Raw genomic sequence first — 25,943 nt, forward strand, 5'->3', positions numbered from 1 at the left:
TACTACCAATTAAAGATTACGCAAATAAATAAATATGATGGACATGGGAGGGGTTGCATAAATGGAGCAAAAAAAAAAAAAAGCTTATTTTCTAAACAGTACCTACTGTCGTGATCTACAAGACTTACCTTCAAGTAACGGTGTAAAATATTTAGCCAAGAATAAAAAAAGGCGCATTGCACTTGAGAGTTCAAACAAAAAGAAACAAAAAGAGCAACATGACAATCAGGCTTGTGTGGTTTCACACATCCCCAAATATTCAAGAGAAATGGGCAAAGCTGTATTTAGAAAATGAATTACACATCAATATCAATAATACTGTAATAATACGCACGACTCGCTCCGAGTTGTTATTAGACTAGTGAGGTAATTAAAAAAAAAAGAAGAGCGCAACCTAATTTTGGCAAATACACACACACACACACACACACACACACGCATACGCACAAGCACGCACACACGCGCACACAGGAGCCACTCACTACAAATGTGTGAGTTTAGGCGCTTCTTGAATCCTTCCCTGAGACGCTTGGTGAGACGTGAGGTCTGTGTAGGTGGGGTGCGGGTCGCACGGTCCGTGGTGGTGGTTCCCCGGGATCTGAGCGGCACAGCTGTAGTCCACGCTGGTGGATGACGGGTGGGGAAGATGGCCGAGGTTGAACATGGGGCCCGAGGCTGGCATGGAATCAACAAAATTCCCACCCACGTACACTGGGCTGCCTTGCAAATTGGCGTTGGCAAAGCCGCCGTTGCTCTGCATGCCGTGGTGTTCGTACTCGGAGCCCGGGTACCGCTTCTGCTGCGGGATGCAGCCGCCCAGTGGCGCCGTGTACGCGGCCAAGCCGTACATGTTTTGTTGGGGTTTGGCAAACGGCGGGGGCGAGGGCGCGTCATAGCTGAGGCTGTTCTGCAGCTGGCCGGTGTATCCAATGTGATTCGGGCCGCTCAGCGGCGGGCTTCTATCCGGGGAGTGCCCCAGGGGAGAATGCGCGATCCCTTTAGATTTCTGGTCCTTTTTATATTTCATCCTCCTGTTTTGAAACCAGATCTTTATTTGGCGCTCGGTCAGGTTCAACAAATTTGCCATTTCCACTCGCCGCGGGCGACAAAGATAGCGGTTGAAGTGAAACTCCTTCTCCAGCTCCACTAGTTGCGCGCTGGTGTACGCAGTTCTGACCCGTTTGGACGCAGGTCCGGGTGGGCTCTTTTCATCGCTCACCTCACCTGTAACACAGCAAACGGCACATTAACATGTTGCAACGCCACAATAAAGGCCCAGACAGGCGCGCGCATCGTGGTTCCTACCTGCGGCGGCGCAGTTGTTGCTTTTCTGCTTTGAGTTTTGCCTGGATTCTTTCATCCAGGGGAAGATCTGCTTTGTGAGGGCCGGCGTACCGGTACCGGAGGCGTTGTTGGGTGGGGACTTCTTCTTCTGGGAGCTGTTGGAGCCGGGGGAGGAGGCGGACAGTGGAGGTGGCTGCTGCTCCCCGATACTCGGCGGTTGGCTGCCATTGTTGTTGTTATTGTTGTTACTTTGACTGGCGCTTTGGCGCATGCAGTCTCCGTTCAGCTCATTGTCTTTGAGAGCTGGTGGCCGGACTGCGGAGGTCTGGATGGGGCATACCGGGCCCTGGTACTCGTTGTCGAGATTAGAGCTGGGGTAGGACTGGTGAGCGGGGCCGTAGTTGTAAGAGTCTGCTTTTGGGTACGTGTAGCCTCCAAAAAGTCCAGAGTTATCGTAGTAAGTAGCTTTCTGCATTTTGGGGGGGGGGGGGGGGGGGTTCAAAGCCAAAAAGCCGCTGCAAATGTATCCAATAGCATGAGTGTTGTTTTTCACGTGATTGGTGTTTCCCACCGTCTCTCCAGTATGTGACCTACAAAGAGAAGAAAAACAAATCGGCCTTATTTGGGCTTATAACTGATCGGGCCTGGATTCCTTTCCTTAAATAATAACCTCAGGTTGTGAGACAGAATGTTTTTAGCTCAGCTACAGACCACAGCAATAACCTGCTTAAGATTTTAGAGCCGTTTGATTCCTTTTTGGCGCAAAACAGTTAAAGTTTAACTTGCGCTAAAAGAAGGGCCCACTGGGAGGCTTGAAGTGTCCCTCAGAAATAAGCTGAATCAGCATTTGACACACGTACACAATACCCTTTTCACTAATCACGAGACATGACAACACCCATTATGCTTTGTTCCCCGGTAGCAAGAAATAGAGCCCACCAAAGCTGTGCGCGCATTTTTTGATAACAGTTTTACGCACAGAAGAGGTGCATCTCTGCCACTCATTCTTGTTCTTATTTTTGTTTAAAATTGTTAATTTCCACCTTGTCGATAGGTGTAAATATGATATATGCAACTGGAGTGGGTTGGGTTGATTTTATTTTTTAGCCTATATTTATTTTGGTTGCTTTCCTATTTGCAAGGTTAAATGTTAAATGATCTGCAGCGATTTTGAACAAAAAATGTAAGTTATTTATTCTGCAACAGTTTTTCTTCAACGAATATAGTCAAATAAATCCTTTTGCGCACGAGCCTGGACAAAAACATCAAGCGTTGTGTTGTACTGTATGTTGGTGGCTTGAAGAGAGTCTGCGCCGCGCATAACAATTGCACCTGTCAGTGTGGACCGCGGCAAAATTTATGACCGCAAATGTTATGGTTGTAAACGGCCTCAGAGAGGAATGAAAACAGTCCTAGAGAGTCGCGGCCCACAGAAGTGTAAAACTAAGCGTAGGAGGAAGGCAAGGGAAAGAATTTCATACTCGGCGGCTTCAGTCGCGTGCACAGACTCCGTTTATAAACTGTGCATCTATTTGTGAGCGTCAGTCTGCAAGCAGACACTGAACCACGTGCCTGGAGCTTGAAGTTTGTTTTTTTTGGGGTTTTTTTTACGTGATTTAGAAATAAGAATAATTATAACCAAGGATATATCGAATAGTGCGCCATTTGAGAACGGATTAATATGTGGAAATCGGGCGCGGCATAAAGTGGTGACAACCCCCCCCCCCCCCGCTTTTTTCTGCATTATTTAATTTCAGTATAGGTCTTTTTTTTTTTAGAAAAAATGCAAATATAGTGTAACTGAACTATGTACTATACTGTAATATATTTAGTATTACAATACTATGTGCATTATTACAAGATTGTAGACAAAACGACAACTACACGGATTGTTTTGTGTTTTTTTAAGATGTGGATTTCTCCTCTAAATCAACGTGTTCTTATTTGTTTGGTTTTTTTTTCATTAAAGAAGTGTTACTCACCAAAATATGTGAAAAACTGTGTTATAATCCTCACGCATTCATCACTGCTCGACGTCGACCTGCAAAAGAGGTGAAAAATAAATAAAGTTTAAAAATGCTCTAACGGGCTTAACACTGTGCACCTGCTGCACATTAAATAAATATCACATTTATAAAGCTTTGTTTTTTTTTAATATGTATGTAATGTAGCCAAAACACATTTTGTTTAAATGATTCAAGAAAATGAATTAAGTTATTTTGTTGTTGGTAAGCTTGTTTTTGCAGAATTGAGAAACTGGTAATTATCATTTTAAATTGCAGATAGGCCATATGTATTTTTTTTAAAAAGAAAGGAAAAAAAAACTCCCTACTGGCAGTTCTTGAGAATCAAAACTCTTGCATGTGCACTTTCACACAAAGAGCTATTCCAAATATTTAGCAGTCATAAGCGTTTTGGTGACCTGCGGGTCATGCAGCATTAAGTCAAAGTTTAATGAACAACGAGCAGTTTGGTTTAAAACGAAATAAAAGCAGCTTTTCACTCTGATGCTGCTGCAGAGAAGAAGAGCGACGAACCAAAGAAGAAATTTAAATCCTTTTTTTTTTTTTTAAAGACCCATAAATTACCTCTAACTTGAGTGCGAGAATCAGCCCGGTTCTCCTGCTGATGTTTGAAGAGAATCATTTGAAAAGTGGGGAACGAGATGTGGAAATATACTCGTTGGAAACCAGTCGATAGTCTGCGCCCGGAGTGCTTCTGTGCGCACTGGGTTACTAGTAGCAGACAAGCTCCTCTTTTCATACTGCAGTGTTTTTCGCCTACGCGTTGTTACGGTAAGTTTGCTTCGCACAAAGAGCCGGACTCAAAGTGGAGAAGTGTTATTATGTCACTGCTTAGCCTCCAAATACTGATACATTTCAATTTAAAACGTATTTGTCCAATTGTTTTTTTTAAACATTTATTGCACCCAAGAAATAAAAGCAGCTACTGATCTCATAACACAAACACGAGTCGACCAAAAATGTAAAAAATGCAAAAATGCAAAAAAAAAAAAAAAAAAAAAAAAAAAAAAAAATTAAATGAAAAAAGAGTTGAATTAATTTTTTTAAAAATGTACCGAAAATGAATGCATTTGTTTTAAAATGAGTAAACACTGAATAATTAAGTGCATAATTTAAGTTTATTGAAGCACGTCTGCACAAATATCAGTTACAAATAAAGATATAGCTTAATCAAACATGAATTAACAATATTAATAGGTTAAATATGTGCAAAATAATAAGAAAGTCTTCACAAATATGATCTTATAATGACTATGTGAGGCCTGGTGTTTATATCGAAATTCAAAAATTAAAGCGTCGCATTTCACAAATAAAATTAAAAAATATGCTTTGCAAAACATCGGGTTTTTTTTTTTTTTTTTTTTTGTAGAGTACTTAGTATTTCTTGAAACACAGTTGCGTTTATTCCCTGTCCAGCACTGCAAGCCTTTAAAAAAATTCAACATGAATATAATACTAACAAAGCCGTATAGTCCAGACCACATAAATCAAACGCCACTGTGACGATAAGACAACAAATTAATGTGATTTATTATCCGAGAGTCGTAAAAAAGTTTCCTCTCTTACTTCTTTGGAGAAATCACCTGAAAAGTCACTTTTAGGCTCAAATCTGTCGATAAAATTTGTCAAAATTAAGTATCTGCTTCAATGGATGCAGATTTGGGGTCCATGTCTGCGCAGCTGCCGGCAACATTAACGAGCATCCACCTCTCCGAAGCAAATAAATCATATTTATTTCCTCGCATTATATTAACCCATGGTTAAAGGTTGCATTCTGCCTTACCTGTGCGTCAATTCATCATAAAACAGTTCCCCTTCCGTCTCTTTTTTTTTTTTTTTTTTTGTACACACTAGAATAAACCCTTCACCCTTTGTCTGCAGACAATGCTGTCCTAAACCTGATCTTGCTGTTTTTCAGACATTTCCATACACCGATGGAGACAGTATTCCCGAAAGAATGGAAGGACTCACATTCAGCTACCAATAAAAAGCCAACAAGGTATTCCAGAGGAGGAAAAAAAAAATCCCTGGCAATCAATCACGCTTTGGAATATAGAGGAATTGAGCAGGCCTTTGCTGCTAACATTTGGATTTCTTCTTTTTATTCCCCCCACTTTTTTGTGGGAAATAAAGGAGCTGCCTCAAACCATATTTGTCCACGTGATGATTCTCTTTCAGAATGGATCCTCACCTCACCGATCTGATAAAGGGTGGCGTTTATTTCCTGCACACTGAAGTTAAACACCTTTTCAAAAAATAATAATATAAAACCTCCCCATAGCACCTGGCGATGGACATCAAACGTAGATTTTGTCTGCAAAATGTGAATTTACGCTTGATTTATGCAATAAACGACATGTGTGTGCATGTGTGTGTTTCCCCCTCAATTGTATTTAAATAAAGCCCTTTTGTTGTCTGTCTCACAAAGAGCCGTGCATTGTCTACGACACGACCTGTATTTTCCTTTTTAGCAAAATAAAAGAATGTCTTTTTTGTGGGTTCTGCTTGTGCAGAAGGTTTGGAGCTGCAGAGATCTCTGCTGCTTTTCTGTGAAGGAGGGATGCAGGACTGGTAGCGACGCGGCATATGTTCAGATGGTAATAAAAGTGAAAGATTTACAGTTTTCGGCCGGCCCCCCAACAGCCTCACAGCCTTTCAGGAATTACTAGGAATGATTTACAACGAGACAGGACTGTCAGGACGCCTAAACTTCCAAATCAAAATCAAATCATCCCCCCACTAACAATAAAAACAACACCATCAGGAAGTCAAGAGAGATAAGTAAGATGTTATGGCTCTTAAAAAAAAAAAAAAAGATTTTTTTACAAGAGCAAACAATTTAAAGATGTTGGATATTGTTCATTTTTTCGTTTGGGGGATTTAAATCTGATTTATGCTCTTGTGAATCCCTTTGCATTATAAAACTGTGTCACTGCCTTTAATTTTATGCTCTGGGTCAACACGAACGCGCCTGGAAGCCTGCAATAAATTTCAAACAAATCAAATAATCCACATAACATCCAGCCATTAGCCACATCCCACATTCCTCTTCAGATCCGCACACCTTCAGACAGAACACTTGATCAAAATATCACATCTAATAGTCGGCCAAACATCAAGGAAGAAGAAGGAGAAGGGGGGAAAAAAAGGATGAAATATTTACCTACCAAAGCATCCATCGGTTCGGGATGTGGTGCTAAAAGCGCAGCCGTGTATGGATATTATTTTCTGGGGGATCTCTTCAGTTTCAAGTCTGATAGAGTCCTGCGATTAATGACGACGGCCGTGTTTCTAGGGGGACGTGCTGCATTAATTATTTAGACAATCACGTGGTCGAGAATAGGAGCGGAGTGGTATAGTCTGTGGATTATATCTGTGAATGCAGACAGCGCACTTTAATGTATCTTTAGGGGGGCTGGTTGTCTGGCTGCGAGAGGCTTCTGCTGGAAATCAATATGGCCGGATGGAGAGCAGCGACGTCGCGCTCCTGCGCGCCACCGCGGTGCATTGAAATGGCACTGCCTTTGGCTGCCGTTTATTGCTGTTCAGACATGTAGGTCAACGTGCACGGCGCACGCTGACCAGATAGACAGAAGTGCAAACACGCGCATATGCAGCTCAGTTTAAAGGTAAAGGCTGCAGCCAAAAAAAAAAAAAAAAAGTAAAAAAAAAAATAGTTTTGGAAGCAACAAATAAACGCGTCAGAATGACTTTTATGGATATTTAGGATTACATTTGCGTCCATCACCCCCCCCCCCATATCTGTCTTTCTCATCCTCTTCAGCATCATTCATGGCGTCTCGGCTTCTCCATCAGATGCTGAGGGGGTTTTCACGTGCGTTTACGCGCACATGGCACCGTGCATATACATACAGAGGGGATCAAATGATTGAATTTGTCTGTTGTGTTTGCGTCACAGCCGACACTGCTGCGTGGAGGGTCACAGGTCAGCGTTACAGTGGGTCCCCCTCCCCCCCCCCCCCAAAAAAAAAATATATATCCAAACGGGAATCATGTAAAGTCAAAGTCCTATTTATGCTCCTATATGTGCTCATTCTCATGTTAACAAGAGGAGCTCCACCGGTAGAAAAAAAGTTATCAGGACTTAATCTGTCAGATTAAGAAGCGTTATATCATGAACCATTATACATGAACTGTTATATCTTGAGAACCATCCCTGGTTCTCAAGGCCAGGCACCTAAGTGACTCTACTCTACTCTTCTATTCTACTCTTCTTTTTTTTTTCTTTTTTTTTAGATATACCTTAGTATACACTAGAGTTGTACCTCAGAATTGGAATGAAGACATACCTAACTGAATTTTCATGAAATATTTTCTGTTTAACCCAGAAAAAAAAAAAACCGTCATGAATTCAAATCATTTTTGTAGCCTGTTTTGGTACAAGATTGGTTTGGAGCCAAACACGTGACTGGTTGCTGTAGGATAGAGCGGAAATAAAGAGATGCCATGATGTTCCTTATCAGGCTCGTTTTGGAAATAAATAAATAAATATGCTCATCTCACACAAACTATTCTCTCAGATTTCAGATTTGTCACGAGAACAAGCTGTATTCTCGCACGCACAGGATATTTGGTGCGTTTTTGGGGTTTTTCCCTGTGGCTCCAAAACATGTTTATTTGCAACTAGACAATTTGACCTGAAAGCAAGACCCAAGACCCACTATTTTGTGGGTAAAAACCCACAAAACATCATGTTTACTTTCTAAAGACGTGTGAGACTACTAAATGAATCAACCATTCATTTTCTTTTCAGAAAAACCTACAACACCGCCCCCCTTTTGTTTTGTGTTTTGTTTTTTTGCAACCACATAAATGCACAATCCGTAAAAATCTTTATTTTTTCTTTCCAAGATATTTCTCACATTTCAAAGCACAATGCGAGGTTAAAAAAATGTACAAAAATAATAATTAAAAACGGAAATTGCATATTAATGTGAGACAATCCGAACATTTTTGAGGCTTGGGTTGTAAGACAAGAGAAAACAGCGTTTTGTGCGTAAAACTCCTCCGAAGTGAAGCGCCTGGGAGAGAAGGAGCTGCAGGTCCGGCGGGTCAGAGGGGTGCAGGGGTCAGTCCTTGCGGCTGAAATGTGGCCCCTGGATGAACCTGCCGCCACCGATGCTGCTTCTTTGTGGAGCTTCGGTTAAAATACCTATTCAAGTTTCTTCATGGTGAAGACTTCAGAGAGAAATCCTTCAGAACGTCTTGGCTTTTTTTTTTTTTTTTTTTTTTTTTTTTTTGAGGCTAGGAACAATGGCAAAATAAAATAAAAGTGGAGAAAAAGAAAAAGAAAGAACAGAAATGCAATCCTGAGATGTGAAACGGCCTCTAAACGAAAAAAAAAAAAAAAAAAAAATCCAGCAGTAGCTCTCTCACCAATGTTTGCTTAAAATCTAAAACGGAAAGGAGGAGCTCAAACATATTTTCGAACAATAAAAGCTTAACGAATACTTTTAATTAAACTTTTTAGAAAATGTACACGTTTTTAAACAAATAAATAATGATGTAAAATACAATCCAGAAAAAAATAAACAGGTTTCTGATGGAAAAAAAAGCATCCAGTTTAAAATTAAAAACAAAAATTCGATGCCATGCAGAAACAAATGATCTTTCATATAATAGTCTCAAATTGCATGAGAGAGCCTCTGAAAATGTTTACAAAGATGTCACGAGAGATTTATAAGGGCACTCAGAATAGTACGCACACAGGGATGCTTCGCTTTTGGGGGGAATAATATTTAGGTTAAGAAAATTTCAAAGCTTTATTGTACAAAATAAGTTAAACATACAAGTCACAAAAGAACGCATAAGTGAAATGCTTGAAATTTACAAAAAAAAAAGTACTGTTAATCGTGCTTATTATGGAAATACTGTTTTATTTCAAGTATATATATATATATATATATATATATATATATATATATATATATATATATATATATATATATATATATATATATATAGTGTGCATTTACAGTCTCTTTGTGAGGAAAACATTCTTTGTGCGCGAGTTGGATTTCTTCTCTGAAAAGAAGTGAAACAAGCGTGAATCCACGTGAGGTTTTTTTTTTTCGTTAAATCCAATAAAAAAGGGCAAAAAGGAAAAACGAGGGGAAAAGTTGTTTCGGTGTACTTTTCTGGATTTTCTGCATCAGTCTGTGACACTGCTCGGGTCGTTTTTGTTAAATAATAATAATAAAAAAAAAAAGCTTAAAAGCCGACCTTAGTCCATGCAAAAGAAAAAAAAATATTTCTGAAAATTATGTACAGTTTTGACAGAGTCTAGTCTCATAAGGATGTGATATCAGTCTGGTTGTCCTTCTGCACGTGGCCGGAGGCTGGTGCCGATCTGCCCTTGGTGTTGGGCAGTTTGTGGTCTTTCTTCCATTTCATCCGTCTATTCTGAAACCAGATTTTGATCTGCCTTTCGGAGAGACAAAGCGTGTGGGCGATCTCGATCCGTCTCCGCCTGGTCAGGTACCTGTTAAAATGAAACTCCTTCTCCAGCTCCAGAACCTGCTGGCGGGTGTACGCTGTTCTGGACCGTTTGGGCTCAGATCCCGTGTAATCCGGGTTCACTGCGAAACAACAAAGAAATAAGTTTTGCAACGCAATAAAAGTGGAGAAACTGTGACAGAATGCAAATAATGTTTTGTCCGGTTTTTAAACAAAATTCGCGCGTAAAAGTCTGACGCGCTTTTCATGCGGCCTGTTTCCTGAGCAATAAAAATTTATGACTTGTGTAATTGGCGAGGCCTTTCAAAGACTCCCATAAATATTACGCTGAATGATTTCGTGGCTAAACTCCCAGCTGGTCCATAAGAGAAGACTTACCAGTAGTTACGTGGACTTTCTTCATCCAGGGATAAACTACTGCAGGCTGCTTGGCTTGTATCCCGTTTTGGCTCTTTGTGTTTTGCTGCTGTCCACAAGTCCGAGCTCCTCCGGCCATTTGGACCGGGGGCCCCTGTTCAGCCTGTGCGCTAAAAGGATTCTGGTGGCTGCTGGATCTGTCGTGCACATGACCCCGTGGCTGCACCGTGGACTCCTCCACGCCAGTGTTGCAGCTGAAGGGCTGCTCCGTGTAGTTTGACCGTGGGTAGATCCCTGGATGCTGAAAGTCTGTGTCCTGCGTTGAGCTGTAGTAGTCCGAGCCCTGCTCAGGTATGTAGTTGTTTTGGGAATATTCCTCGCAGGGAGGAAATTTGGGATCCACATACTTTGAGTTCACCATATACGAACTCATGGCCATTAATTTCTGAAGGTAGAAAATACTAATTTTTCTCGAGTTGTCTTTTTTCCTCCCTCCATAAAGCCCTCCTACTTGGTGTCAACTGAATAAAGTTAGCGAACCATGTGACCAGACCGGCCAATGGAGGTGATGCTGGTCCAGAAACGGATAAACATACAACTAACATCAATTTTATCAAACTTAACATGCCTCCAATTTAGATCCTAGAGCAGGAAAGATAAGAAATAGCACTATTTACGTGCAGATTTGGGGGGGGAAAGAACAAGAAAAACACCACATAATCTCAATAATTAACAGTGGAAGACAAAAGCATATAAAGGGATTGAGCATTTGCAGCAGCTTTTCAATCCAAATATTAAATGAGTAAAATAATAATAAAATAAAATAAAATAAAACCCCGGTCTAACCTGCAGCAGGCATGGTGTTCAACAGAGAAACCAACAAAAGATACAAAAAGCCCTTCGGCATAAAAGCAGCGAATAATGACTGTGGACAATTGATGGACAGTGTCTTTGTCAAGAAGGGGTCATCCAAAAGTTACACCAATCTCATCACTTCATCTGCTCTCATCCCTTTGAAAAAAAAAATAAAAAATCTCTCAGGAGCCTATTGGTCAGCAGCAGGAATCAATAATGTGGACACACAAGAGAAAACTGCTGCAGCTGGACTGTGGTAATAGGTTTGTTTTTGGTGTCTTAAACAGAAATGCTGTCAAATGTTCTGATCAGATTCTCTTTAGTGCATGCACTGCTTACGATGACTTCATGTCACACATGCTGTCAGTGTAGTGTTTGCTGTATTTGAAAATCAAGGGATTAAAAAAAAGTATCAGACAATAATAAGTTGATAACCTGAAGTTTTTTCATCGACCATATACTCCCCTAGAATTGAATCTGTGACTGTGATTTTATCACACAAATTCGGTTCTACAGGGTATATATAGACGACGGGATGCTGATAGTGTTTTTTAATTACATAAAAATTACAAGCAAAGCAAGCAAATAGATCATACAGAAGGAAAAAAGAGAAATGCATCTAAAATCATGAGAAAATAACAATTTAACCTCTCATCTTCGAGTTTCACTGTGTTTTATTTGATCAAAATTAAGTTTCCTCTCATCGTGGCCCTTGTGGTGTGAGATCTTCACTGGGGCTGCGGTTTAGATTGGCAAAAGTGCTGATGTTTTGCATCAAATCCCATCACATGCTCTTGTCAAACTTGTCAGATCATTAAAAAAAAACAGTAAGATGAACAGTCTACATCTGCAGGGCAATCATGTCAAAATGTGTAGGAAATGTCAAGTAAAAGGACTTGAATAAAATATCATTGTTTCACTCAGGAGGGCTCGTGTTACTGTGCAGAAACACATCAGATGTTTTAAAAGTTTTAGTTAACACAGTCACTTTTTTGCATGCTGTCAAATTAATAAAAATGTTTTGATGGAATAAAAGTCAAAGAGGTGAATTCTGAGTGGTGCAGACCAAATGATGAGGCCAAAGGCCAAGGGGGTCAAATGAAATCATTTACAAACTTATCAAAAAGTTCAATTATTTTCAGCCTTACTGACAGCTCAAAGGGTGCAAAAGTTTAACTGAACTGCCATGTAAAAAGCTGCACGGACTCAAATGAATTAACGCTTCAAAGGGATCTGGAAACGCTGCTGCAGAAAAAAAAGTAAATAAGACATAGAAAATATTCAAATCTACATGCATTTTAATTAAATAATAGATTATACTAATGTTTGTTAAGGGAGCTGTAAATCAGACATTAAAGTGAAAATAAACCCATCTGTGATTTGACTTGTTTTCATCTGGCTACTTTTGTTTTCACACCACAATTTTGGAAGCTCTTCATGTTTTAAGATGTGTTTTTAAATGATTTGCCAGCAGATTAGTTCCTATGTTTTCCAGAGAGTAAATTTACAATGCACACCTAAATCTTGACACATTTTGCACAAACCAAAGAATCATTCATATTATATATATATATATATATATATATATATATATATATATATATATATATATATATATATATATATATATATATATATATATATATATATATATATATATATATATATATATAACCAAACCAAGAAAAATCAGATTCCAAAAAAAAAAAAGAATAAGACCCAGTTTGTTTTAAAGCACAAAAAATAGAGAATAATTTTATAATAAAAACAAAGATTGTGGATTGTTGGTCTGATATTGAAACATCGAATCGTATGTTTTGAATTATGTGCGATTTTTTTTTTTTTTTTGAGGGGGTGGGGTTATAAACTATACATAATACAGACGTGGATCAAAATTTCATGCGTTTGTTTGAGCTATAAAATTATTTTCGATTTTCAAAAATTCCTATAACAGTCTATAAAAGGCATAATTTTCGTTATTAACACAAGATTGCAGCTAAAACAATAAAATAATTGCACTTTTTTGGTAAATATTAATGTAAATATTACCTTTGCACGTTTTTGATAGGCAGTCTGGCCTGTCCTTCACCTGAACATAGGGTTCAGGTGAAGGACAGGCCATCCTTCACACGGGTCAAAGTCGAAATTGACAACAAAAGAATGATAGTCAGCGATTCACTGCTTCACCAGATAAACCAAAGACCAACAAAAGAGCCTTAAAAACTAAAAGATTATTTCAATCCCAGATCTGGTGTTTGAGAGCTCCTACCAAGGTAAAGGCCTCTTTTAAGTCGTTTTACTGCAGCATCAGTTTGTTTTTTATGATGCCGTGTTAAATAAATAAATTAAATTAAAGTGTTCACCCTCTCTCATCTCTTCATAATTCAATTATCATTCCTACTTTATTTTTGGTAGCCAACAACGCCTGAATGTAGCCAATGAATGTCTCATTAAAATATTTCAAGGCCCTGCAGAAAAAAAAATGCATCTAACCTCGGGATCAAATAAAACATCCACTTTTTTTAAAAGCGCAAACAAGCTTTTAAAATGTCAACTTCTTCTTTGTGGTCACATTTAAAAGAAAAAAAATGTCATATTATTCAATAAATTGTGGAACTTTGCTCATTCGTAAAGGAGCGTCGCTCTGGTGATGCGTTCACGGCATTTCACCAAGTCGGGTCAACAAGTTGACTTGGACACGAATGACGATCACATATTTGAGTCGTTACATCACAAAGCAACGCCACAACTCCACCATAAAGTAAAAAAAAAAAAAAAAAAAAAAAAAAAAAAAAAAAAAGAGCCTCAGTCACACACATCAAGGTCAAATAACCTCCCCCCCCCACCCCCAGCAGCCATCACCCGCGTTTAACGAACATCTTCAAGCACCGTGCGTGTGACATCACGCAGTCCGCAGTCTGCAAGCGACAACACGTGTCTTACCGTGCATGCTGCGCAATCACAAGCTCCCAGTCCCGACGCATGTGCACGCTCTTACTAATACACAATGAGAATTATATTTTGGCCTGTCAAGTCCAGGTCCATAAAACAAACTTTAATGGGGTCACGTGTTTCCTCACAGCCACTCACAGCACCGCGTGGGCCCATAAATAACCCTCAAAAGTTGCGCTAAAGAAAAAGGAAGCTGCAGGGTGGTTTAACGGATACACACGGGAACCAAAGTGCACTTTGACCTGAAAATAGAAAATGCGATGCGCTTCTCCGGATCAGGTTTGACACCAAGTTTGTCTAATTTTAGGATGGAGGCGGCTGCAAGCGGTTTCGTGTGACTTGTGATTTGCAGCGCTGATTTGTACACAGATGCATTTATCAGCGGTGCAGCTGCACGATAACACTGATGTCATTCAGTCTGACCAATCCCAGAGTGCGTGAGTGCGTTTTCCTCCCCAGCGCCCCCCTCCTTCCTGTTCAAACTGAAGAAAGATGACTTTCCACAGTAAAGAATCGGCGGAGAATTGAATCAATCTAGACACCTTTTTTTTTTTTGCGTCCGTTGTTTCTGAAAATGTATTTGATGGGCAGAAATTGATTTTTTTTTGTTGTTGTTGTTGTTGTTAATTAGTTGCTGTTACCTGAACAAAGCCTTCGTTCACAAAAGCTTTGCACGTGTTCTTCAGAAATATGTTTTTGAACTTCCTTCATACTCACTGCCTTTGTGTTGAGGAGGTTTAATAATGGGCATTAAAATGTTCAAAGTGCACTTTTATTTCAGTTAATAGTGGGTAAAGTCTTACACTGAAGTGGATTCTGATTAGCAGGTGTTTAGTGTGGTGGCAGTCCTGCGCAAAAAAGGCAGAAAATATCGTAATGCAAAGTTTAAACATCAAATAATTTCCAAATAATTACAATAAAGTGTATTATGCATTAAATGCATTAAATTCAGTTTTGAAACAGAATTATTTTGGGTGGCTTAGCCCATGATTTTTATTTTATTTATTTATTTATTTATTAAAGAACATCATCGTGATCAGCAATTATTTATTGATTATTTGCATCTGTTGTCTTTGTGAAACGATGCTTTGATGCAAACCTGCAAAATAACAGGAATTTCTTTCTTTTGAAAATGACTGTACATATGCTGCATTTTAAAAAGAAATCAGACAAATTTCTCAATAATAGGATTTTTTTCACAATTTGATCTTTAACTTTCTAATATACTGAAAAATATCAAGCTCCCACATTTATAAATAAATGCAAGACAGCTAAACACTTAATGTGTTTGAAGGGAAAAGTATGAATGTGTCACTAAAATATTCAGTCTGTATGTGTGAGAGAATTTTTTAACGTAACATACTACATTATACATAAAATGCATTTTTAAAAAGTATAACTTTTCTAGGGGTATTACAATTTGGAAATTTCTAATTTGGCATTTTAGGAACATAGTAGTGAAAGGAAAAATAAACATATATACACAACAAGGTACTTAAGACTTTTGCACATTACTGTAATTAAGCAACAAACAACTGTTTAGTCATGTGTGGAAGCCTTTGTATCCTACAGCACTTGAACGCATCATCCACCTTTCAATAAAAACATCAGAAAACTCTGACGCACGTGTTCACCCTTTAATCCAGCCTTTGAGGGGCGAGTTTTCATACGAGTTCAGAGAATCACGTGACTACAGCTCTCAGCCAATCATAGTGTTGAGGAAGCTGCCGGAGACAAGCGTCTGAATTGGAGCCGAGAGGCTGAGTGTTGGGCAACAGCGCCTCCTGCTGACGCATGAAACAGCATCTTTAACACAGTCCACTGTAAAAAAAAAAAAATGCTCCAAATTGTTGAAAAGTAGGCAAAAAAAAAAAAACATTTTTAAAGCAAGCTTTTTGTTTAACTAAATTAGTTCACACCGAATCGATGAGCATTAATGTAAAATATTCCAAAAAAAAAAAAAGATACACTATAAACAAGCATGACGTCATACTTGAAGATGATTGAATTAACTTAAAAATTACAGGCTCTGTCCAGGGTGCCTCGTGCCTTGTGACTGCACTCCCATAACCTTTGATTGGAGTAAGTGAACTTAAAAATGAATGAATAAATGAAAGAAACAGAATGCCAAGATAGATAGAGATAGATAGAATTTTAATGAGGTTTATTTTATTTTATTTTATTTTATTTTGAAGTCTTTATGACATTTGCCTCTTTTCCTGATAATATAAAGTAAGGTTGTTGAGCAGCTGCATAGAAACGTATAAGTGCACCTACTGCAGTCACTGTGCCTCATAACTGTATAAATCCAACGCATGTTTTATAAAATGTGCAGGGATGTGCATTTTGTCAGATGAAATAAGACAAAGTCAGTCCTGGCTGACTTTCTCAGGCTCCCACTGAGTCTGTGTTGCAGGATCCATTTTGCCGCATTGCAGTAAGGCTGTAAATACTTTCGCAGCTGCCTGTCAGGCATCAGTGAAATACTGTCTTTGTTCAGTTGGCCCTTTCTTCTTGCAGCTGAAAACAGCAATGACAACTGAACTCCTGCTTCCACGCTTTTATGTTTTGCTGGAAAATATAGAAAATGTTCTGTGTTGATGTTACAGTTTGTGCACAGCAAGTGGAAAAATGCAAGGCGTCCATGCAGGTAATGTGTTGCTGTCCACAGTGACACCATGTGTGGAAAAAAATTTGAATCATTTCGTGACGGGAGCACGAAAAAAACGTGAGACTGGGCTGGCATGCATGCAACTGTATAGTGACACTAAGAAAAATAGCACAATTGGATCTGGAAATTACGCACATAAACATATCTGCGTCACACCACCTTTACTGAGCAAACCTGCAGCCACATGTTCGGCTTTCTGAAAATAAGCTTCACGCAGACAGCAAACTTATTATTTCTTGCAGATTTCTATATTATTTTTGCCTCATGCTTTTATTTAAAAAAAAATTCTTAACCAAGCCGATCGTTCACATCGAATGCAAGTGAAGAGTTTAAGTGCATCCAGAAACCATCAGTGCTTGACACGAAGCTGTCAGTGCTCACACACAAACACAATAAAAAGAATGAATCTTACCTGCAGCCTGTCGGTAATCCATGCTTACTCCTTGCATTTTTCTTTGGAGAGCAGCGCTGCTTTCTGTGCGCATTTCACACACGCACAAAGTGGAAACCATCCAGCAGATAAAAGAAGAAGAAGAAGCAAATAGATCTGTTCAGACCTTTAGGAAACGAATGAGTGATATTTGTAGGAAAGCAGCCCCGTGTAACGGTTCGAATGCTATAGACGCAGAGTGCAGTGGGGGGAAAAATCGCCTGGGAAATCAGGAAAAGAGCCATGGAGACGTTTGCCTCTCACACATGACCAAGGGCATCCAATGACAGGCGATGGAGGCACATAAAAAGCTCTATTACCAAGTTGTAAATTGTCCTCTTAAAAAAAGAAGGGAATTTCGACTGCGGCAATTCTTCCCATCTATGCGCATAATGGTGCAAATCCCTCCAATAGGAAAGAGGGGTGGGTGGGGGTTCTTTCTTTCCTTTCTCTCCTCCTCAAAACAATAAATGTTGAAATGCAAAAGGAGCAGCAGCTCTGCGTCCTTGGATTATATTCTAAATGCGCCAAAAAAAAAAAAAAAAAAAAAAAAAGCAAATGTATAAAAGAAAAGAAAATGTGTCAAATATTAAAGAGTGCATGACTTCAATTAAATAAAGGGAGGGCCAGCAATGCGGCCTGTGCACCAGCTGCTCCAAAAGCTATCGCACTATGAAAGAATTTGGGTTGTACTCCATTTTTATTTATATTTATGTGCAAACATCCTCCTTAATCCTAATATTGTGTCGGTCATTTGTTCTGATGCGAAATGTTTCCTCTGAAGGCTGAAAGTGTAGCCGTGCAGCTGCACCCGTGTTCGTGTGAAACTTTAGGGTTCTTGCACGAAAAAAAAAAAAAAAGGCTAGAAGGAATTGCTTTCATTTCATTCTGGTTCATGCGGTGCATGCCAGAGTCAGCACGGGACGATTTATAGTCCGACCCTGGCTCTGGTTTCCTGTCCTGTTTGTGATGCAACACATCACGATTTGTTGCGCTACCACACTATTTTATTTCACAACTGGAGGCCCGCGGTCATTCTGTTGAGAGTATTCATTTAAAAAGAAGAAAATGCAACAGAAAAAATGTGTTAATACAAATCAATACAATACAATACAATTTTTTTTTTTCCAGGTCACGAGGAGAGTGTCCACGAGCTGCAGTGGGGAAACGCGGTGGTGGATGAATGATGAAGAGACAGACAAATCTAAAATGTGATTTTTGGTAAAAAAAAAAAAAAAAAAAAAAAAGAAAAGAAAAGCGGCTGTCAGTGGTAAGCTTCGTAAATTCAAATTTGTATTAAGGGTGGAAAAATAAATCTGAAGTGACATAAAAATAGTGACTGCAAAAACCTGTATTTCGCTGCTTGTAAAGCAGAAAGCAATCGATTATTCATCAGGAAATATATAATATATATATTACATTATATTAATTATTTAAACAATTTAAAAAGAAAAAAGCCGAATGTTTTCTTCTTGCATTATATTTCCAATAAACCGGTTTTGATTTAGCCTCTTTTTTTTTCGATACAGTTTATAGCAATATTTGAAACATCTTTGAGATGTATTTTGAACTTGTGTCGTTTGGTTTGACTGAGTTCCAAAACAGGATTTGACCTGGGCACACTGCATGCAATCCGGTTGTAGACTCTCAGTGGTAGCCTAAACTTTTTTAGAGTGTATTTAAGACACTTTAAAACTGATGTTAAACAGCAACACACCAACAGTAAACTCTTTTAAATTAATAAATGTGGGTTCAATTCGATTAAAAAAAAAAACAACAACAATTAAATACGTCTTTGCACTTTGAAGTATTTGGCCAATAAAAAAAACACAATTTTGTTTATATATTATGCCCTTGGTATAAACTCATTTTGCTGTACATTAAAAAGACTATTACTATTTTTAGAAATTGTTGAATTTTTTTCTGATGAATAATTGCAAAATAAATAAATAAGACTATATTCATTGTTTATATATATATATATATATATATATATATATATATATATATATATATATATATATATATATATATATATATATATATAAACGTACACTGAGCTATAAATGACAATAAAAAGTAAGTTGTGATTCTGTGTGATTAAAAATTAGGCATGGTGTGACTTTGCTGGTTAAAAAAAAGAGAGAGAATTTTTGTGCTCGGCTAACAGTCGATACAAATATGCAGAAAATATCCAGCACTGAAGTGATTTGTGCTCCTCTCTGTCTGCGCCAACTTCAATCTTTATTTATATCTCGCTTTTGGTATCCAAATCAAATTCAGATCTGGGATCAACACATGGTAGACTGTTATTTGGGCAATTTCCTACATTCCTAGACCAAAATCTACAATTGAGCGTGCATTTTAAAGTGTGGCAATCGAGATGATCTTTTTTAGGTCAACGAGTAGAAAAAGAATGAATGCATTAGGGCAGCATTAACATCATCACTGCTTGGGTGAAAAAATGTCACGTAGGCCAGCGGAAGTGTCACTCTTGTTTATTCTTACAGTTGTAAACAAGCTTTTATTAGATTCCTTTTACGCAAAGTCTTTAGGAGACGACACAGTTTGAACAAACCAACAAAACGGATAAAAACAAAGCTTCAGTGTCTTTAATAGTCTTTAAGGTTTGTTTCACTGTGCACCCTGGAGCTTTAAAGTAAGGTCAAAGCTACACAATGCAGACATGGTTTTAATTTAGCGACCTTCATGGTTTCCTTTTCGGTAACTGGAGACCTCGGAACTAAACAACCTGGGTAACAGTGGTACCGAGATGATCTCGGAACCAGTACAAAGTACAGCATTTTTTCTGCATTGGACTTTAAGACATGTTGAAGAGTACATGTCGTTCAGGAGATTTTTCATGAGTAATGGTGCCGAAAAGGGGAGAATAAGATTGTAGGGGCCCTTGATTGACAGGAGGCCCAGAGAGGTTCCTAATACAATGATAATACTGACAAAAGAATATGGGTGGCCCAGTAAGATTTCTTATCATGGAGCCCAAAATCCCTGGTGGCGCCCCTGTTCATAAGTTTTGGGTAGTGGTTCCAAGATCGTAGTGGTTCCAGTCACTGGTACCGGGGTCGCGTGGTCCCAAGGTCTCTCAAAACCTCCTTTTCTCATCGGAATACCTTCACCCAAGACCAAAGCAAAGTGTCATCTCCACTTGGTTCCCCACCAACACACGTGTTGATGATCCACATGTGCATTTAATTGTATTGATTATAAAATAATAAAAAAAAAAATTACAAGTATCTTTAAAATAGTTTCAAAAAAATTCAATCCTTCACTGTAAAAGTAAATAAAAAAGCTTCATACATTTGTCTTGTGTTTTTACAATTTCACAAAACGGTAATTTAGTTTTCAAGTATTCTGCTCATGAGAGGATGGAGCTTTTGTTTCAGGGGCGCTTAGTCTGGAATTACTCATATTTGTTTTAGCCCTTAAATATGTTTCTTCTCTTTTAACTCATCTGATACTGAAATGTGTTAAGGTTATTTGTGACGTCGCTAACATTGTTTTTTCTCGCTGACGTTCTTAACCTTCTTACTTTTACAGCTCCTGTTTTTTTTATGTTTTAAATAGGCAGAGTCACGTGGCTGTAGCTGCCTGTGAAATAACTGACCAATCAGGGAAGAGCCACATGAATGATAATCAAGTGATTCCAGATGACAGCGTGAAAATGAAATTGTCGAGAGAAAAGCACCTCTGTGCGCGTTCACATGCTCATCTGTCCATTTTAGAAAAATATGGAGTGAAAGAGCGCGTGGTGGCAGAGCCGTTAGTGCGTTCGGTTCCAAAAAGCAGAACGCTCCCGGTTCATGACCACTCCTGCCCATTTTCCAAGTAATGTGGAGTTAAGAAGGGGATGGCATCTGGCGTGAAACTTATGTCAAATCATATATGGATAGATTTAGATCGACCAGACCCCAAGTGAAAAAGAACAAGCCGAAGGAACTCACTGAATAGTGCGCCTTTGTGTAGTTGCGCACGTACGTATACACACTGATCAGATTTGAAGATCGTGCAAAACCAGCCCAGTCTCACCGTTTTTTTTTTGTTTTGTTTTTTGTTTTGTTTTTACTATTTCTAACCCTACCTCTACCCCTTCCCCTAACCTAACCCAACCCTCTCCCTTTCCAGCCCACTCTCATGCTTTTTTCGTGTTCCTAACACGAAATCACAAAAAACACGGAACATCTGTGGAATTTGATTGCACCTTTTTTTGTTATTTCCTGAGTTTTTCCAACTGAAAACTTCATGAGAAATACAGTTTAAGGATTTTTTGCAGCTGCACAAGCCCTAAGGTTGTTGATATGACTCTTACCAAAGACACATAAGACAGCCAATGAGTTGCACTTACTTGAACATTGGTTTAAATGTTACTATGCTAGCCATACTTAAGTTAACTTTACTTTAGGTTTGTGTTGTTGTAACTTGAGGTTCATGATGTTGTACTTCTGATATGACCCCTGGCCCGGCCCTAGATTATGACAGTTTTTGCTTCTTTTGCACATTGAGGTTTATAATGTCAGAAGCAATAATGGTTGATAATCCTAATTGTTTAAGTAATAAGTAACAATTGCATGGTTTACAATGTATAGTATGAAGTAGTTAGAAGTAATATTATCTAGTTGTCTGGGCCAAAAGTACATCTTGTAAAATCTAGTGGCTTTCATTATCTTGTTATCATGTGAAAAGACGTAACAGAGGCAATGGTCCCACTAACACAAGGCCCTGCTTTCATGTCTTTAAAGTATGACCTAGTTAGTCACATGGCCTAAGCATGACATGGCATTTTTTGATCACGTAAGCACACGCACTTCTTTATCAATGAATCATGTCAAAGGATGTCTATAAAAACCTTACTGTAAGCTGTATTCGGGGTCTCCTGCAGGACCTCGGGACGGTGAGGAGCTGGTATGATTAACTTCACATGAAATGAGTAAACTATCCTTTTTGTAACAAAGTCTCGTTGATCCAGGACAGACCCAAAGAACCCAGGATCTAACAGTTCTTTCAAATTTCACAAAACTGAAAAAAAAATTATTTTCTACTGAAATTCAAGCTCTATAATGTAGGTTTTGTAACATGTTGCAAAATGACAGCTCATTTTAATGAAGAGGACACATTTATATGGAGGGAAATTCCATAGTGAATACTGTCTTTTCCTTCATCGCTGTCATGCAGATCAACTGCAGGAGAAAGCATGTGCGCGCATGTGTGAAGTTTTGAGATGACCTGTGACTCATCTTATGTTAACAACAACCACAACAACCATACAAGTTCTTGTAAACCGCTTCCAAATCTACTAAATCTAAAATCATAGCATCTGATCCCTGAATTCCTTCCCCTTAGGGGTTGAAATTATAAATTGTTTCCAGACTGCATAAATGATCATATTGGCAATATCACGTTATGAATCACTTATCTAAATGCTACGGAGTAAAATTATAGTGGTGCCAAAGAAAATTCCTTTTATGACTTAAATCTTAAAAACCCAGTGACACTATACCTTTAAATGTAGAATAATGTACAGTTCCATTACCCACTTCAGCACTAGTGCTTTGAAGTCACTGGCTTTTTTTTCCTGTTTTTGTTGGCTTAATTTGCTTTATTTTATCAACGTTATTTCTTTTCAATGTTTGTCCATGAAGATAGAAAATCTTCCTTCAAAACCAGAATATGCAGCCTGACATGGCAACATATGTGTGCATTACAGTAGTTTCCATTTACACCAGTGGTTTGGATTTAATAATAATTGTAATCATTAAATTAAAAAAAAAAACGTAAATTTGGGGTAAAGCTTGCAGAACCAGCTGCACCTGCACGGTCAGTTGTGTTACCTGTGGTAAAATATCAGGCTGTCATCACTCCACCCTACACAGAAGACTGCTGTTTTTCTTTAATAATGCAGAAATGATGGGGAAAAGAAGATGAAGACATAAAATGGAATGTTGGCTCACTTGGCTGTTTATTTTTCTGTATTCATTTGCTTTATTTCTGTATTTTTAAAGAAACGTTTCGCATTGTAATAATCTAATCAGACTGATGTTTTGAGTTAGGAGGCAAATTTTTTTGCTGAAATATGGGGTGTGATCACAACAATTCTAAAATTACAACTGTTGTTTTTTCTTTTCGTTTGAGAACAGTGACAAATCGTTTTTATTTATTTATTTATTTTGAATGTCAAAGCTACAACATTTAACTTTAAATGATAATTGTCTTATTTTTTTTTTTCCATTCTTTCCACTCGTGGATTATTTATGATGAGGTTCGTATTAACTGTAAACAAAAGAACAACATCGCCCTCTAGCGCTCACAATATCTCTCTAACAAAGGCGATACTGATGATAAACACTAATCATTTCAGCTTCTTAACAATATTTCTGAACGTTAATGGGGGGGAAATTAAATTTTCAAATAGAATTTCAATTTCACAGAAGACATATGAATAAAAACAAATGTAATATCGTGGCGGTGAGTTGCTCTCAGATGAGGGAAATTGTGGTGAAATTGAAATTAAAGGACGTATCAGTCAAAGTGAAGTTTTCCCATCGCTGGGAAATGGAGTTGATGAATAAACGTGACCATTAAGGTGGTGGTGGTGGGGGTGATTTCCTCTGAGACAATTCATCGAGCAGACACCCTGCACAAAAGTGTCTGTGTTGGTATGAAAAGACTTTCAAAAGGAAGCGTAATTACCTGCCAGGACCATAAACTCATTTAGGCCAGACGTCTAGCCATTTCTATAGCTTTATTGGAGCGCGTTTCTTCCTGCTTTAGTCATTATACCTACAAGATGGACAATAAATTGAAAATGCGCGCGCCACCTCTCCCAATCGTAAACACTTTATGACATGTACATCCGAGTCGCACGTAAAATCAGTGGACTTCAACATGCAGAAGCTTAATTTGTGCTTTTAAAATATTAAAATCCCTTTCAATTTCATCTGGAATGTTTTTTTTTTTTTTTTTTAATTATTCAAAGAATGCTCGGGGGATGCAGGGAATTGAGTTGCGTAAAAATAAATGTCCTAAAATAAATTAATTCCAGGTCGCTTTGAACACAGTTGAATATGTTATTCATGGAGAATTCTGGCTATATCTTCTGTGTGTTTTAAATCATGTGTGTGGGGGAAACAATTGGATAAATTCTTATAAATATCAGTTCCGTCAATCCAAATACAGGCGTGTTCGGGGTGTTTAATTGCTGGGTAATTTTCCTTTTTCTTTTCTAAGCAACACATGAGACAAATTGAGATTTTGTGTCTATATATATATATATATATAAAAACTCACCCGAGGTGTGAAAAACAATGTGCGTAATAAGACCTCTAAAAGCCGCAAATCTACGGCAGCTTCTATAAAATAAGTCTAAGCTGAAATCCTTTTCACTCCTTTGCGCTCCTCTCTCTGTTCATCTTCTTCATTTTCATGCGTCTGTTCTGGAACCAGATCTTGACTTGTCTCTCTGTCAGGCTGAGTATGCGCGCCACCTCGTAGCGCCGGTCTCTGGTCAGGTACATGTTGTAGAGGAACTCCTTCTCCAGCTCTAAAGTCTGATATTTGGTGTACGGGCACCGCTTCTTCCTCGTGGAGCGTGCGTGAATCCAGTTGGCTGCGGGGTTGTCTGCAAACACAAGAGCATAAAACGCATGAATCGAACGCGCGCGTGAGCCTGCGAGCACGCAATGTAAAAGGAATTGAGAGTTTGATTTGCTCCCAGGAGGAAGCTTTCTTTAAAAGTGTGTCAAATCTGATCAAACAAATCCAGTTTGGGTTTCTAATAAAGGTTAGAAACCGCTGCCATTACCCAAGCAGGGCGTGTTTTCCTCCATCCGAGCCGCGATATAGTACGAGACACTTTTATAGGTTAGTAAAACCTCCAGTTTTACGCACGCGGCTCGTACAGTTCTCGCGGTTGTAAATCAGATCCCTCAATTCGCTTTTTACTTACTTGGGTCAAGTTGTTGTTTCTCTTCTTTCAGCTCGCCGTGACTCGAAACGTCACTTCCAGCGTGTTGTTTGGCCGCTTTTTCCTCGCACTCCGGCGCGTACTGGCGGGGTTCGTCTTCGAAGGCTTCTGTGCTTTTCGGCGGTAAAACGTCGGGCTTTGCGCCGCCGTACGCGCGCCCACCGCCGCTGCTGCTGCTGCTGCTGCTGGTGGTGGTACCGGAGGAAAATCCTGCAAACGGGACATGGTTGGAGACGGGATCCACCCAGGACCGGACGTATCTGCTATCCTGTTGGTGATGGTGGTGGTGATGGTGGTGGTGCACGTACGGGTGGTAAATCCCCTGCGGGTGCACCGAGGACCAAGGGGACGAGAAGACGGCCGACTTTGGCGCAAAACTGCACGATGAGAAGTCTGCGTTGTCCCCGGTGGCACCCGGCGGCCTCGGGGTCACCGTGTGCGGAGCCTGAATAAACCGAGAAGCGTACGCGTCGTCCGGCTCCTGCGCCGCTGCGGCGTCCACATAGCAGTTCGCGAGAGTGGCAGACATTTTTTTTGATCTCTTCCTACTCATATAATAAGCGTTGCACTGTTACGGGAAGCTTCCCTCTATGAACAATCATAGTATTTTTGCTGGCCCGCATCTACAGGGATTGGTTACATGGATCACGTGGTCATATTTACCAATACGCCGAGTAAATCAATCCAGCCCTGTGCTACTTTTTTTTTCCTCCCTCTTTCTCCTTCTGAGCTTTAATCGACGGTATTGTTTGAGTAATAATATTAAGAAAGGGGGACAAAATGTTTTCTTTGTGTTTACACAAGTTTTCCTGTATTTTAGTGGACGAAAAGCACTTGCAATATCGTCTATCGCCAGTAAAATGGTTTATAGACTCGCAGTCCTCGTAAAATACATGTAATAACGTTGTAAAATAA

General features: G+C 39.0%; 3 protein-coding genes and 1 long non-coding RNA gene across 4 annotated transcripts; 1 reads left to right on the top strand and 3 right to left on the bottom strand.

Annotated features, from left to right (window-relative positions):
- Positions 1–336: 336 nt before the first annotated feature.
- hoxd3a (homeobox D3a) lies at positions 337–6,705 on the bottom strand. Its single transcript, XM_034186756.1, has 4 exons — positions 6,476–6,705; positions 3,267–3,325; positions 1,306–1,874; positions 337–1,224 (listed from the first exon to the last, which is right to left on the bottom strand). Exons 2-4 carry the CDS (start codon positions 3,302–3,304, stop codon positions 482–484), a joined length of 1,350 nt encoding a protein of 449 aa, XP_034042647.1. The 5' UTR covers positions 3,305–3,325; positions 6,476–6,705; the 3' UTR covers positions 337–481.
- On the top strand, positions 3,878–5,752 carry LOC117524943. Its single transcript, XR_004564913.1, has 2 exons — positions 3,878–4,079; positions 5,227–5,752. It is a non-coding gene; the product is annotated as an uncharacterized LOC117524943 (long non-coding RNA).
- A 2,594-nt stretch (positions 6,706–9,299) lies between the features above and the next one.
- Positions 9,300–10,718, bottom strand: hoxd4a (homeobox D4a). The gene is made up of 2 exons (XM_034186757.1): positions 10,164–10,718; positions 9,300–9,907 (listed from the first exon to the last, which is right to left on the bottom strand). The coding sequence occupies exons 1-2, from the start codon at positions 10,579–10,581 to the stop codon at positions 9,618–9,620; spliced, it is 708 nt and encodes a 235-aa protein (XP_034042648.1). The 5' UTR covers positions 10,582–10,718; the 3' UTR covers positions 9,300–9,617.
- Positions 10,719–23,218: 12,500 nt separating this feature from the next.
- hoxd9a (homeobox D9a) lies at positions 23,219–25,581 on the bottom strand. The gene is made up of 2 exons (XM_034187171.1): positions 25,011–25,581; positions 23,219–24,683 (listed from the first exon to the last, which is right to left on the bottom strand). The coding sequence occupies exons 1-2, from the start codon at positions 25,579–25,581 to the stop codon at positions 24,445–24,447; spliced, it is 810 nt and encodes a 269-aa protein (XP_034043062.1). The 3' UTR covers positions 23,219–24,444.
- Between the last annotated feature and the right edge of the window lie 362 nt (positions 25,582–25,943).

This window comes from Thalassophryne amazonica, chromosome 14 (assembly GCF_902500255.1).
Source record: "Thalassophryne amazonica chromosome 14, fThaAma1.1, whole genome shotgun sequence".
NCBI lineage: Eukaryota > Metazoa > Chordata > Actinopteri > Batrachoidiformes > Batrachoididae > Thalassophryne > Thalassophryne amazonica.